At 44.5% G+C, this 14,747-nt stretch overlaps 1 protein-coding gene across 9 annotated transcripts in view; it reads right to left on the reverse strand.

The window, feature by feature from the left end:
- The window catches only part of MAP4 (microtubule associated protein 4), a 258,149-nt gene that overhangs the window by 64,402 nt on the left and 179,000 nt on the right, over nt 1-14,747 (reverse strand). For 8 of the 9 annotated variants that reach the window (XM_054016829.1, XM_054016827.1, XM_054016833.1 and 5 more), the window contains 4 exons: nt 13,665-13,820; nt 11,320-11,490; nt 6,420-6,587; nt 765-5,228 (listed from right to left, as the gene is read on the reverse strand). In XM_054016829.1, coding sequence (XP_053872804.1) covers nt 765-5,228; nt 6,420-6,587; nt 11,320-11,490; nt 13,665-13,820 — 4,959 coding nt within the window. The remainder of the gene's footprint in view (nt 1-764; nt 5,229-6,419; nt 6,588-11,319; nt 11,491-13,664; nt 13,821-14,747) is intronic. The other variant, XM_054016828.1, reaches the window with a different exon arrangement.

Below are 14,747 nucleotides of genomic sequence, written 5' to 3' on the forward strand. Positions count from 1 at the left end.
AAATGTTTCTAACCCTGACAGGTTGAGAGGGATCAAATCTTAAAATTACATCAGTCTGATTACTTGCTATTTCTCAAGATGTTAAATCAGAGATTAATGTTTCCTAAAGCCAATCAGTTGGGATGAAGCACAGATTTTTATACCTTTGGTGGTTTGAGGTAGTTGAAGGTAAAAATGGTCAGAATTCAAGTGCAGGGAAAAAAAGCAGTAGATGTAATTAGACTAACGTGATTTTAAAGTTAGATCCCACAACCTGCCAGGAAGGAACATTTCATAAATCTGCAATTCCCTGCTCTACAGTTGTATAAGCCATTAATTTCTAATCAATTTCAATTAGTTTACTAGATCAAGCACTACTTTTCTGTCACTGGTCCAAGACTGAATATAGGAAGTCCTGCATCTCTGACAAGCATCACACTCAGTTTCTGGTGCTGAGAAGTTAATTTCACCATAATGCTCAAAGTACAGTTTAGTTTAATTTGTAAAGGCAGGACACATAAAATGGACTTTAAATGCAACCCAAAAAAACAGAGCTTTGGAATTCAAACCAAACTATCAATTCTTCTAAAACTTGGGAATTAGCACCGTGAGACAGGCAAGCAGAATTAAGAGCCTTTTAAGATCAGCCAAAACAGTCATGCCACATTTGTTTGTGACATACAGGATTAACAGTTATGTATTCATGCCAACGCACTGACAAGTAGCAAGGTCTCACACGCAAGCTATCTGCGTTACTGCTGCTAGCTCAAATCACAAGCACACACCTTTTTCTTGCCTTTGCCGATTCATACCATTGGCTTTCAGCTGCCTTGGTTTCTCTCGATCTTGGACAGCAGGCCTTGGTGGTGGAGTAGGAAGCCCTCTTGACTTTGTGGGTCTCATGTAGCCTTTTATCTGTTCCGTAGCTTTGACTCTCTCCTCTTTCTTTATCTCTTTCACCACTTTTTGTCCAGAATCATCTATCTGTTTCTGAGGTAAGTCTGCATAGTTATCCTCTTCAGACTTCAAAGCTTGGAAGTCCTTCAGGCCAGCCTCCATCTTCTCAGCAGCATCACCTTCTGAGTGTTCAGAATGGCCTTTAATGTTATCAGTAGGACTGATTTCCTCTGTTTGGGCTTCTCTCAGAGTCACACTAGCAACCTCGGCTGCATCTGTCTTTTTTCCTAAACTAACTGGACACTCAGAGAAGCTTTGTTCACCCAGCTCAGCCTCTTTAGCCTTGTTCACCACCTCCGCGGTAGCTAGAACCTGCAGAACAACTGCTTCTGCTTTATTCTCCCACTGCACTGTAAGTTCCGGAGAGATGCATCCAACAGCCTTCTCACCAGCATAGCTACCTCCTTCCATTTTGTCCGTCACTTTGGCATCTGTGGGAATTGTTCCCTTTATGGCATCTGTCTCCTTCACCAGATGCTCCAAGGAAGCACATTCAGTGCTTTGCTTTTCACCGGTGAAACTTATTTCTTTGTCATCAATCTCTGCTAAAATGGAAGTGTGCACTTCATCCCTTCCTGCCTTGGCATCCTGTTTAACTGGAGAATCCAAGGAAGGCCGTTTACCTTTCTTCTTCTTATCCCCAGCACTAGTCACTTTGATTTTATCACCCTCCTTCACTGAAGTGAAAGCCTGTACGCCAGCCTCTTCACCTTCCAGTTTGACTGAATGCTCATAACGGCTGTGTTTATTTTTCTCCCTTTTGTCACCTGTGCTTGACTCTTTGTTGGTGCCCTCCAAAACCACTGCAGGAGGCAGTGACACCTTACTTCCTTCATCCTTTACTGGATACTCTGGAAAGATACTCGCAAGCCCTTGATTTTTGTCTGTAGAACAAGCTTTGCCAACTCTGTCAACACCAACACCAACTACTCTAGACTGAGTGTAGGGTGCGAACAAGTGACCCTTATTATCCCAAAGCATTTGATGCTCAGAGGGGAAATTTTTAATATTTTGGTTTTCATCTACAAGACCCATTTCTTCCATTTGGTACTCCAGATCAGTTACTCTGGGAGGTGGTATTTTGCTTTTGTCGGTCTTAGTCTCCAAAAGAACTGGCTGCTCAGAGGCATTTTTAGCCTTTCTGTTTTTTCCATCATTACCCCTCTTTTTAGACTTATTGGTCACCAGTGCTGGACTGGGATCAGTCATCGTTTGATGTTCTAAAATAGTATCAGTGGAACTTACAGCTTCAGTTTTGTCGACTATCTCATCAGCACCACCAGGAAGTGTGGCTGCATCTACTTTAGTCTCCAAAAGAAATGGCTTTTCCAAACCAACATCAGCCTTTGTGCTGTTCCCCTTATTATTCTCTTTTGGTTTTCCTGTTACCAGTGGAGTAATGGGAGTTTGTATTTTAGCTGTATCTATTATATCCTCCAACAGATGCTCTGAAGTAGTAAATTGAGTCTCCTTGCCTTTATCAGTGGCGTGAGTTTCTTTCGTTTTATTGGCCTCCTCGACTACTGCAGGAAGTTTAACGGAGTCTGTCTTTGCCTCCAAGACAGCAAGGTGCTCAGCACTATTTTCAATCTTTTTGCTTTTCCCATCACTACACCTCTTCTTAGGTGTGTCTGCCACCAGTTCTGTAATGGGAACATGTGCCTTAGCTGCATCGCTTATATCCTCCAAGAGCTGCTCTAAAGTAGTAAAATCAGTCTCCTTGCCTTTATCAGAGGAATGAATTTCTTTAGTTTTGATGCGTGTTTCGGACTTTGCTGTGTCCATTTTATAATCTGAGGGAACAAGTTGTTCAAAGAAACTTTTTTCATTACTTTCCTTTATTTTAGGTTTTTCTGTTATCAGTTTCATAGTGGGAACTTGTACCTTGGTTGTAGCTGTCAAATTCTCCAGTTGATGCCCAGTTGTTGTAAAGATAGGCTCCTTGCCTATATCAGCAAAACCCATTTCTTTCCTTTTTTCAGCCTTTTCCACTACAGTAGGAAGCTTGCTTGTGTCTGTCTTAGTCTCCAGAAGAAAAGGCTGCTCAAAATAACTTTTTTCAACTTTTTTGCCTTTCCTATCACTGCCCTTCTCTTTAGGTTTGTCAGTCATCAGTGCTCTACTGGAATCTGCAGTAAATCCAGTCTCTTTGCTTTTATCCATCAAACTATCTTCCTTTGTTTTGCTAATTGTCTCAGCACGAGCAGGAAGTTTGGCCACATCTGGCTTAGTCTCCAAAAGAAGTGGCTGTTCTGAAATATTGAATTCACACTTTTCACTTTTCCCAGTAATATCATTTTTAGGTTCTTCTGTTACCAGTGTTGTAGTGGGACCTTGTACCTCCACTGTAGCTGTTGCACCCTCCAACAGAGGATCTGCAGTAGTAAAATCAGTCTCTTTACCTTTATCAGTGAAACTTATTTTTTTAGTTTTATCATCCTTCTCCATTACTGCAGGAAGACTGCTTGTGTCTTCCTTAGCCTCCAGAAAAAATGGCTGCTGGAAATAACCTTTTTCAGCCTTTTTGTTTTTTCCATCACTAGTCCTTTTCTTAGGCTTCTCTGCCACCTTTGCAGTACTGGGACCTGTCATATCCTCCAACGAATGCTCTGCAATAGCAAAGCCAGGCTCTTTGTCTTTATCAGTAAAGATTATTTCTTTAGTTTTGCCAGCTGTCTTAGCTACAGCAGGAAGTTTGTCTGGGTCTCTCTCAGCCTCCAGAAGAACTGGCTGCCCAGAGGAATTTTTAACCTTTTTGTTCTTCCCATCACTACCCCTCTTTTTAGGTTTATCTGTAACCAGTTTATCTGTCACAGTTGGATGATCGAATCCAGTCTGCTTGCTTTTATCAGTGAAATCTATGTTATCTATGTCGACTGTCTCAGCAGGAGCAGGAAGTTTGGCTGTATCCGTCTTAGTCTCCAAAAGAAATGGCTGCTCTGAAAAACTGAAGTCAGCCTTTTTGTTTTTCCCAGCAATGCCCTCTTTAGGTTTGTCTGACACCAATGGTATAAGGGGTACTTTAGTAATATCTGCTGCAGTTTCCAATGGAGGCTCTGCAGTAATAGAGCCAGTCTCTTGGCTTTTATCAACGGAATCTGTTTCTTTAGTTTTGTCGACTCTCTTTGCTGCAGCAGGAAGATTGGTTGTATCTGTCTTAATCTCTAAAACAGCAGGCTGCTTAGAGAAACCATTTTCAGTCTTTCTGCCTTTTTCATCACTACCTCTTTTCTTTGGTGTCTCTCCCATCAATGCCCCACTGGGAGTCTGAACTTCACTTGGAACGGTCTCATCTGCTGCTACACGCTTGGGAGATATGCACTTAATCTCCTTATTTTCATCAATAAGGCTAATTTCTACAGGTTTGGCTTCCAAAGGAGTTTCCACTTTATTTAGGTTGATGCCTTTTGAAAGAGATGCATTAAGGTCTGAATGTTTACACTCAATCTTTTGGTTTTTATCAACAAAACTTATTTCAATAGGCTTGGTTTGTGTCCGTGCTGATGCAGGATCCCCCATCTTAGTGTGTTCTGCCTTGCATTCTAGCTTCTCCAAGGGTACCTGTTTGTTTTTGCTTTTAGACTGCAACAAACTGTCATCTTTCATTTCTTCCTGTTTCATGACTTTTCCAGCTTTTGCATCCAACAAAAATTTAACTGGTCCTTCAGTTTTCAGGCTCTGCTGGCCTGCTGTGGGACTTGAGATAATATTTTGATCGTCTAAGAGGTGGCTTTCAGTTCCTGCCTTAGCATCCCTTGGTACATTTGAAGTTCCCTTCCTCTGGCCCTCTCTTGAGGGAGTAGAGTGCTCTTTGACACCTTCAGCAGGCAAAACAAAGGGGACGTCTGGCTTTTGCAGTTCAGCAGCAAAGAGAGGAACTTTGGGAGCTTTAGAAACTTCTACATTTTCATCCCCTAACTCCATTGTTCTTGGCTGCTGGTTTCTCTTTTGTTTCTGTTTCTTCTTCTTCTTCTTCACAATCACTGGAGAACCTTCTGAATCCCAGCTCTCTCTAGGTACATCTCTCTGGCTCTCCACAAATTCAGACGGCATGCTAAGTAGCTGCCCGGCTGCCTTTTTATGTGGTGCCCTACTCCGAGAGAATGTTCCAGAGACCCATCCAAGTTCTGCCATAGAAAAGGGGTCTGCTTTTGGGTCAGTACTCTTCTGTTGTGGGAGACCTACTAGAAGTTCCTCGGGGACATCTGCACCAGGCACTGCTGCAGGTTTTGCTCTGCCAAACCTGCGGTCACTTGATTTGTTAGCTTGCCTTACTTGTGCAGTAGGTACACCTGGAATACAGGAAGTTTGCTCAAGTATCAGAGCAACTATTTGCTAAAAAGTCTTATGTTAGCCTATTTTTTATTTTATTGACCGCCTCAGTCATATATGCAGAACTTTTAAACACACTGATACCATACTAACCCCAAACCCAGTTTTAGTGGTGACGTTTAAGAAAGCTAACTTTAAAAATAGGTTTTATGTTTAATTTCTTTATGTTATTGGAAAGTCAAATAGATCAATGACAGAGATTAAACAGTCATTTTTTGTACAGTGGGTAATCTTTACTCCCATAAAATAACTGTTCTTGTAGTGAGAAATTACCAATATTTAGAAAAGACATTAGGGATCCATTTTTCCTGTTATCTTAGCACGACAAGACAGCAGCAACACCAGTTACAACCCTCTAGTTTAGAAACTTTCCTTAGTAGGAAATAGAAGTATAGTGGAAAGGTAAGGCTCAAGAAGAAAGCGTGTGGATGTAATGGGAAGAAAAAGCTAGAAGTTAGTTTCCCACAGCACCCGTAAAGCAGTGGAAGGCAAAACTTCATCAAAAGAAAAATAGTGCTATCTACATCTGAGTACAGAAAATTAGTTTCCTCAATTATAAGCCATTAACTTTAGAGAGTGTCAGTCATTTCTTACATAGCCCTGGTCCCTCAAATCAGCCCCCAGTCAGAAACATAAGCAATCTAGGCTCAATGGAGAGGTGAGATAGTGGAGCAGGGACAAAACTATGTTTTCCTCTTTGAGCTACACACCTCAATTTGGAAAAGGAATTTGCCATTAACATTGTTTTACTAGAATCAAGTAACACTGGGTTTGTCTTAACACCAAAATAAGAGCCATGTTGGAAATGGCATTAGAAGAGAAGGAAGGTGAACGTTTAAATGCTTTAGCAGTGAAGGCATAAGCCAGCCCCCCAACAAAAATAACAGCAGCATCCAAATTTGGACTCATAGTCCTGAAACCAAGGAGATTAAATCATTTAAAAAGAGGGGACAGCGCAGAGACTGGAGGCAAAGTGCAAGCAGAATCATTGTGATGAATTCACAAAACAGCCCAATGCTGGCTGTCGAAAATCGTGTGCTTGCCCATGTGGCTGAAGGGTAAGACAAACGCAGCTAGCAGGAGAAGAAAGAATGGTATTCAGAGAGAAAATATATTTTAATTCTAAATTCCAGCTACTGTCAAATCTCTACCTGTAGGCTCCAGTGGAGATTTCTTTGGTGGAGGTTCTGTCTGGTGGGCATGACTAAGCTCACCCTCGTCCTTCAGCTTCTCTACTATGGCCAGGTCACCAGCTGGAGCTGTTTTTTCTGGAAGGGTTTCTTTAGTTTCTATTAATGTCAATGGTTCTTTTGTTTCCACTGTAATTGAAACACAAAAAACACAATAAGATGGGATGTTTCACATCTGATGAATGAGCGTAACCAATATTTTACACACAGGCATATAGAAAAGGGTACATTTTGGTTTAGATTATAGATGCAATTTACAAGATTCTGTAATCTGTCTACATATATTCCTCCCTCAAGTTCCCTTTGACAAATACCTTACAAAATGGTTGCAGTGTCAAAGGTGAAATATACAAGATTGTCTTTGTTATCTGAAGACAGGTCAAGCCTCTTTTCTTGAAAGAAAAATGGTTTCCCACCTTTTTCGTAACGGTTGTTCGTCGAGATGTGTTGCTCACGTCCATTCCATTCTACGTGTGTGCGTGCCCATGTGCGCGGTCGGAGATTTTTGCCTTAGCGGTATCCATAGAGCCAGCTGTGCCACCCCCGTGAGTGCCGTGCTCAGATGTTGGTATATCAGGCACCACCGGCCTTATGCCCTCTCAATTCCTTCTTGCCAACAACTCTGACAGAGGGGCAGGAGCACGGGTAATGGAATGGACATGAGCAGCACATCTTGAAGAACAGTAGTTACAAAAACTGTTTTTCTTCAAGTACTTGCTCATGTCTATTCCATTCTAGGTGACTCGAAAACAGTATCAATGAAGGTGGGCTCAGAGTTCACGGTCTTGCAGCTGCACTACTCTGCCAAAGCCAGCATCGTCTCAAGCTTGCTGGGGAAGCGCATGATGAGACACAAACGTGTGGGCAGATGACCAGGTAGTGGCCCTACAGATCTCTTGGATTGGTACCTGTGCCAGGAAAGCCACTGACGATGTGTGTGCCCTAGTCGAGGGTGGCGTACCAGTCTCCTGGATCCAGGGAGGGGATGATGGAGGCCAGGGAGACCATGCAAAACTTCAACTTTATGAGAGACTTGTTGAGGCAACGCAGGTCCAGGATGGGTCTGAGGCCCCCTTTTGCCTTCGGGATTAGGAAATAGCGGAAATAGAACCCTTTCATGTCCCAAGGGACCTCTTCCACTGCCCCCAGGTGCACGAGATTCTCGACCTCTTGAACAAGGTGTTGCTTGTGAGAAGGGTCCATGAAGAGGGATGGGTGGGATGGAGGGGTGGTGGAAAATTGCAGGATACAGTCCCAAGATACTATGTCCAGCATCCAGTGGTCCGAGGTGACCTGCAACCGGGCCGAACAGTAGGGACAAAGACAGTCAAGGAAAGAACAAGGTGGATCCGGGAAATTGACTGGGGCGTCGCTCTGAAGCACACCTTCAAAATGGATGCTTCACTGGGCTAGGCTGTACGGGAGGAGGAAGGGCGGCGACGACTCAGACTCATGTCTCTATCCCTTCTCCTTGCAGACCCCTGACGAGGCTGCCAAGGCCTTGGCGGTGGGAGCAGTCGGAACGGCTTCCATGCAGACTGCGGCATATGCATCCCTAGTGAGCGAAGGGTGGCCCGAGTGTCCTTCAACCCATGCAGCCTCACATCCATCTGTTTGGAGAAGAGACTGTTCCCATCAAAAGGGAGGTCCTAGATGGAGGTCTGCATCTCTTGGGAAAGGCCGGAGGTCTGAAGTCAGGAGCTGCGCATCATAACCACCATCGATGCGACCCCCCTGGCTGCCGAGTCTGCCACATCCCACCCCATTTGGAGGGAGCTCCTAGCCGCCACGGTGCCTTCATCTACCAGGGTGCCAAATTCCTGGACCAAAGCCCGCGGGAGGGACTCCTTGAACTTATGAAGGGAGTCCAATAATAAGTTAAAATTGTATCTACCCAAGAGGGCCTGATGGTTTGCCACCTGGAATTGTAGGCTGGCAGTGGAATAAATTTTTGTCCCAAAAGGCTTTTGACATCTTTATTTTTGGGAGTTGAGCTGGTGTGCCCCTGCTTATCTTTTTCGTTGGCTGCAGAGACAACCAACGAGCACGGAGGTGGGTAGGTATAAAGGTACTTGAACCCTTTGGCCGGGACAAAGTACTTCTTTTCGGACCTTTTGGAGGTGAGAGAGATGGTAGACAGGGTTTGCCAGAGGGCCTTGTCAATTTTGAGGACCCCGTCATGCACCAGTAGTGCAACATGGGCAGGGGTAGAGGCTGAGAGGAATTTGAACAAAGTGTCCACCTGCTAGGCCATCTGCTCCACCGCTAGGCCCAAGTTCTTGGCCACCCATCAAAGAAGGGCCGGCTGGTTCTTTAAAATCGTCCAGCGGGTTGTCCCTCAAGGGGCCTGCGCCCGCCTCATCCGGAGATGAGGACTACGACTCTACCACCGACGGTGGCCCTGGAGCATCATGCCCCATGGGGGAAGGAGGTTTAGGGGTGGGTGCAGTGTCCTCTACCCTGACCTCCAAGCGTGACTCATGCACCAAGCCTGGTGCCATTGGTGCTGCCAAATGTTGCTCCGAGGCAGCGGCAGATGAGCAGTGCGAAGGGGGCATCATCATGACTGGCCAGCCCAACGCGCTTCAATATGGTCACTGAGCTGGCCACTGGCCACGCTGCCAAGACAGTGCCGTCAATGTCGACGTGGCCCCAGGAGCCCAATCATGCTGGTGGAGTCTGGGTAAGGGGCTGAACTGCCCTTCCATGCCAGAGGAATCACCTTCCGGTGACCATGGTGGGGCCATCGACACCTGCATCTACCTGCTGACCGTCGCCGCTGGAGACCGGTGCCTGGAATGAGAGGATCGGTGCCGGTATCGAGGGGACTGGTGCTGGGGGGACCGGAGTTGTGATGGGGAGTGCTCCCACGGGACAGGCAACCGAGATCTGCGCCAAGAGGATGACTGGCAGGAGGGTAAACAGTGCCAGTAGTATGGAGACTAGCGCCTCCCCCTTAGGTGATCCATGTTGAGACTGCAGGGACCATGATTGCGGTGCCTGTGACCAAGGGCGAGCTCCAGAGGATCTGGACTGCAACTCTGGAGATCTGCGGCGCGGAGGAGAGCACTGCCTTGTCTTGGGGCATCGGCAGCACTCCACTGCCGAGAACTGTTAGTTGCTGGCTTGATCTCGTGGGGAGCCTTTGCCATTTCCTGTGGCATCGGTGGTGCCAGCAGTGTGGGTGGAGACCTCTGCTCTCTCATCGCAATCAGGAGTTTGGGTCCCCTACTGCTCCCGGGAGCCAGTGGTGGATCCTTTAAGGGGCTAAGGGCCCCGACTGGGGAGGCACGTACATGTGGCTTCAGAGCAGCTGGGCAGCCCAAACTGAGTCCTTTGCCCAATGTCCCATGGTCCTTCTTGCCCGGTGCCGTGGAGCCAGGGTTCTTTGTTTTCTTTTTGGGCACCAGCGATGGGGACCAGTACCGGGCGGAGCCAGGGGTGCGCTGTGCACTGAGACTAAGGTATTAGGTGAGTCTTGGAGGGACGGCTCGGAAGCTGGATGAAGAGCTGGAAATGAGAAGAGCCCGGAAATGAATATCCTGCTCTTTCTGAGTCCTGGGTCAAAAATTTGTACAAATACGACACTTGTCCTTCACATGTGATTCCCCCAGGCACTTGAGGCAGCTGGTGTATGGGTCACTTACAGGCCTAGGCCTGTTACAGTCCGCTCAGGGCTTAAACCCCGGAGAGCAGGGCATGCCCCGCCTGCGAGTAACTTCTAACTACACTTAACTACTTAACACTAACTACTATAAACAAACTATTTACAAGGCCCTAAGGCTCAAAGTCAGAAGAGACAAAACCGCTAGCACTTGCTATGCAAGGAAAGGCACTCTGACTAACCACTGTGGGCGGTAAGAAGAAACTGAGAGGGCATAGGGCCAGCGGCGCCTGATATATCGACACATGAGCGCGGCACTCAAGGGGGCACCATGGCAGGCCCTACAGATACTGCTAACGCAAAAATCTCTGACGACTGTGCACATGGGCGCGCACACACCTAGAATGGAATCGACATGAGCAAACACTTGAAGAAGGATCAAGAGTTCATACAACACAGGCTTTCACACAACTCAAACTGAACTTGTAATGCTTTATCACTGTACAGTTGCTCTTTCCAATATTTGTTAACTGTATCAACTAACAAGGAGGCTTGCAAAACTACCAAAATACAGGAGAAAGTTAACCATTAACTTCACCTAAAAAAGGGACAGAAACATCTTGTAACATGCTAGCTAAAACAAATACTCGGTTCACAACGCTGATTAAAAATTAAAGTTTGGACACAGCTTCCAAAACGTGGATTGACGTACTACATTTAAGGGCTTATTATTATTATATACATAAAAACTTAACAGGGACATAAAATTCAGACACAATTTAGTTCTTTTAAAGTCATCACATTAGAGACCTATTAGATTTTTAATTACCTTGAATTTTTTAAGTTCTATACATGTAATTACTTTATACAAAGATATAAAAAATAAAAATTGTAATAAACCAACCACCACATTCAATGGATACAACAAATATGCATGGGGAAAAAAGGGAAAAGAAATAAAAATTCCCTCTCATGTCCTTAATGGAAATCATATCTACATTACAGCAATCTGCAATGGTTACCCCCCAGGTTGAGGCTGAGAAACAGTTTCTAATATAACCCCCCATTTTCACATGCTCATAACTTTCCAAAACATTCACCTTGGGGCTGAAGTTTTCTTTGCATGGTTTCTGCCAAAGGCGGAGGAATAGTGAGAGAGAGAAATTGGGAGGGAGAAGAGTTAAGCGCAATCAAAAATGCTGACTCCATAACAAAGAAGCCCTCTTGATTTTGTACCCAGGTTTATAGATTTCTCACCTGCCAGCTCTGGGAGTTCTTCATTTGGCTTCAGAAGATGCTCTGTATGTTTGCTGGGAGATGGTTTATTCTCTTCCACATTCTCTAGCACAGGAATACTATCTGCACCAGGAGTAGAGGCTTCTGGGACAGTCATTTTTTGTTCCATTACCACAGTTGGGGCAGACGATACTGTTTACAACAAATTTTAAAAGTTAGTGGTTTTTCTACTTGTAAACGGTTGAGATCCCAACTTACCTTTCCAACTACTCTCCTCCCTCCCCCAATTTGCCTCCAAGTTCCTTGAGAAAGCAGTCTATTCACAGTGCCTTGAATTCTTGTCCTCTGGCTCCCTCCTAATCCCAGGCAATCCAGTTACCATCTGTTCCTTTAAAAAAAAGAACAGGAGTACTTGTGGCACCTTAGAGACATTTGTTAATCTCTAAGGTGCCACAAGTACTCCTGTTCTTCTTTTTTGCGGATACAGACTAACACGGCTGCTACTCTGAAACCCATCTGGTCCTTTGAAACTGTTCTTCCCAAACTCTCCAGTAAGTATGAGCCTACTCTGACCTCCTCCTGTGTAAGTCTAAGGGATTTCCTGAACCTCTTTCTACTGCCTGCTCGTTCACTCCAGAATTCTCTTCAACTTGGGCTTTTACATCTCTGCTGTCCTGCCTCACCAGCTGCTCTTGTGGCAGACCCTCCTCCCCCACTTCTCCTGAGATCTCTCCAGCTTCTTTCCTTGGTCCTCTTCTTTTTACTTTACATTTTATCTACAAATGAACTCTTCACTCACATGGCTCCAACTATCGTAATTCCCTACTTGTCCAATCTCACCTCTCCAACTGTCCCTCCGATTTCATTCTAGCCGTCTCATCAGCAGCTCAGACTAAGCATAGTGAAATACCACTTTTTTTGCCCACCTATACCATGTCCTTACTTCTCCTCCCATCAGCCATTGTCACTGCATTGTCTTGAATTTCCTCTCATTCTTCTTCTCCATCTGGTTCCCCAAAATCTTTGTTCAGACTTTGGTTACCACTGGTGTCAGTTACTGTCACCCCTTCCTCGCTAGCTAACCTGATTCTCAACCCATTCCCTTTCAGATCATGCAAAACGATATCCCCATTCCTACTGTTCTGACTATTCCATTCCCCTAATCTTATCCTTTCACTGATTACTCTGGCCTCCCACAGAAAATCTCAACTTCTCTTCATCTTCTCTACACCCCCGTAACCTGTGTTTCTGCCTTCATTTCCTCCTTCTCACTTCTCCTGGAAGCCTATCCACTTCTTAAACCTGCCTGTTTAAATACAGCTGCCCACAGTGTCTGGCTCTTGTATTCACAACTTCTTCCATACCACCCCTCACGGCTCATTCCCTAGCCTGCGGGTTTTAGTTAAAACCTCCCCCTTTAAAAACTCACTTCGACCCAAAACCCTACCAATGTTAAGACACTAAAGAATCAAGTGAATAACATTTAAAAAGTGACTGCTGTCCTTACCAGGGTGTGCTTTACAGCTTACCTTTCCCATATTGAGAGTCTGAACTATACTGTCTGTCAAACGTACATCATAACTTCGACTCAGCAGGGACCATACTAGCTTCTTCTGATTGTACAGCATGGGCTACAATGATCATGCCCCATACACAATAAAATCCCCTGCCCACTGCCAGAATACAAACATTTCTCATTTCATATCCCTGTCCTCAATCCCTGAATTCTTTAGCTAAAGCAACCTGGCAAGACTGCCAAAAAATGTATCTACCCAGCAACAAAATCTAATAGGCCCTATTCAGATTAGAGGCCCTTTGAGGCAGGCACTATGTCTTCTTATTTATCTATACATCACTTGGCATATCTTGGAACCTATAGTACATATTTTGGATACCATAATATATTCACAAAATAATTGCCACTAGGGATGGGTAAACATGCCTTTTGACGGCTTGCACTAAATCTCTCTCTGAAACCTTGATTTCCCCCAAAGATTCCATAGTGCTTTAGAGCAATGCAAAGTCCTAAAATGGACAATAAAATATCAGTTCCATATTGTATACATGAAATACCCTTGTGAGCCATTTCCTATTGTGCATACCTTGGCAGCAGAGTTGAGCTGCAACCAGGAGGCTGAGTTTAAGACAGATCAGAGCAATATTTACTTTGGATGAATGCACTACCTCGTGTTCAACAATCTTACTGGAACTTGTATATCTGGATTTACACCAGTTACTATACTGCAGGGTTTTTAGTAAGACTTTCCTTTGTAGACTCAGGTCTCATACTGGCCTTCATACAGGATTTGCCAAAATATTTAAGTCCCCAGGTAACAGTTTATGCAGACTTTCTGGTGTCCACTTACCTGTTGGAGGTTTATTAAGAGCTGACTTGTGTTGCTCAACAGAAGGTTCAAACACCATCAGCTCTTCCACTACAGGAACAGACACGTCTCCCAACACTGGAACAGACACATCTCCCAACACTGGAACAGACACATCTCCCAACACTGGAACAGACGCTGCAGAGATTAACAGAAGTTAAAGAAACCAGTATACTAAATATTGCTAGTTCTGAAGTTTGTAAACGGGGGATGACGAGAAAAGGAAAAGCACCTACAAACTAGTCTTTAAGGGGCATATTTTTTCCTTATGTGACTGTGTATCATTCCTATTAGTGGTAATGACAGATACACCTTCTTGTACAAATGGCAGCAAAAGGTACAGTACAAAATACTCCAAAGTCTGCATCCTTGTCTACATGCCTTATTTGACACTTGTGTGTTACCAAAGTGTCTCAAACTACTGTATTCCACTATACACCCTATTTTTAATAGAGCTAATTCCTAGTCAGGTATGCAGTCTTATAGCCTGAAAATCCACTAGGAGCATATGAGGAGCCACAATTGGTCATCTTCTGGCATGTGGCAATGTACAGCATGCATTAAATAGGAATGAGAATGACTTATTTAAATATCACGATATAGTATACATTCAGCTGGCTACACCTCTACACTTGAAAAAAGTACCGTGGGATCTTCAGTGACCACAAGTGCTCAGAACCTTGTTTTCCCATCATATTTAAAAAAAAAACAGCGTCTCCAGTTGCCCAATGCCCATGGCTATCTCAAGCAGGAGCACTGATTTACTCCTGACTTAGAAGGCACTACCATCAACTAAATCACTAACAGGACCTTCTTCTCTGATCCAAGCACTGGCAACGCCTGACTCTGCACTTGACAACAGAACTCAGCTTGGAAAGTATACAGGCTTTAGAATGTGGCTCATGGGCTCTTATTTTATTCAACAGTCATCAACTGTCTCCCAGTTCCCAATGACTTCAGAAGCTCTAAAATTCTTCAAGGACACTGTTCAGTCAATTTAAGCCCAAAATTTCAGCTTTTAAAAACAAGTTTTTGTTTTTTGTTTTTAACAAAACCCTAATAAAA

Source organism: Malaclemys terrapin, chromosome 2 (assembly GCF_027887155.1).
Source record: "Malaclemys terrapin pileata isolate rMalTer1 chromosome 2, rMalTer1.hap1, whole genome shotgun sequence".
Lineage (NCBI taxonomy): Eukaryota > Metazoa > Chordata > Testudines > Emydidae > Malaclemys > Malaclemys terrapin.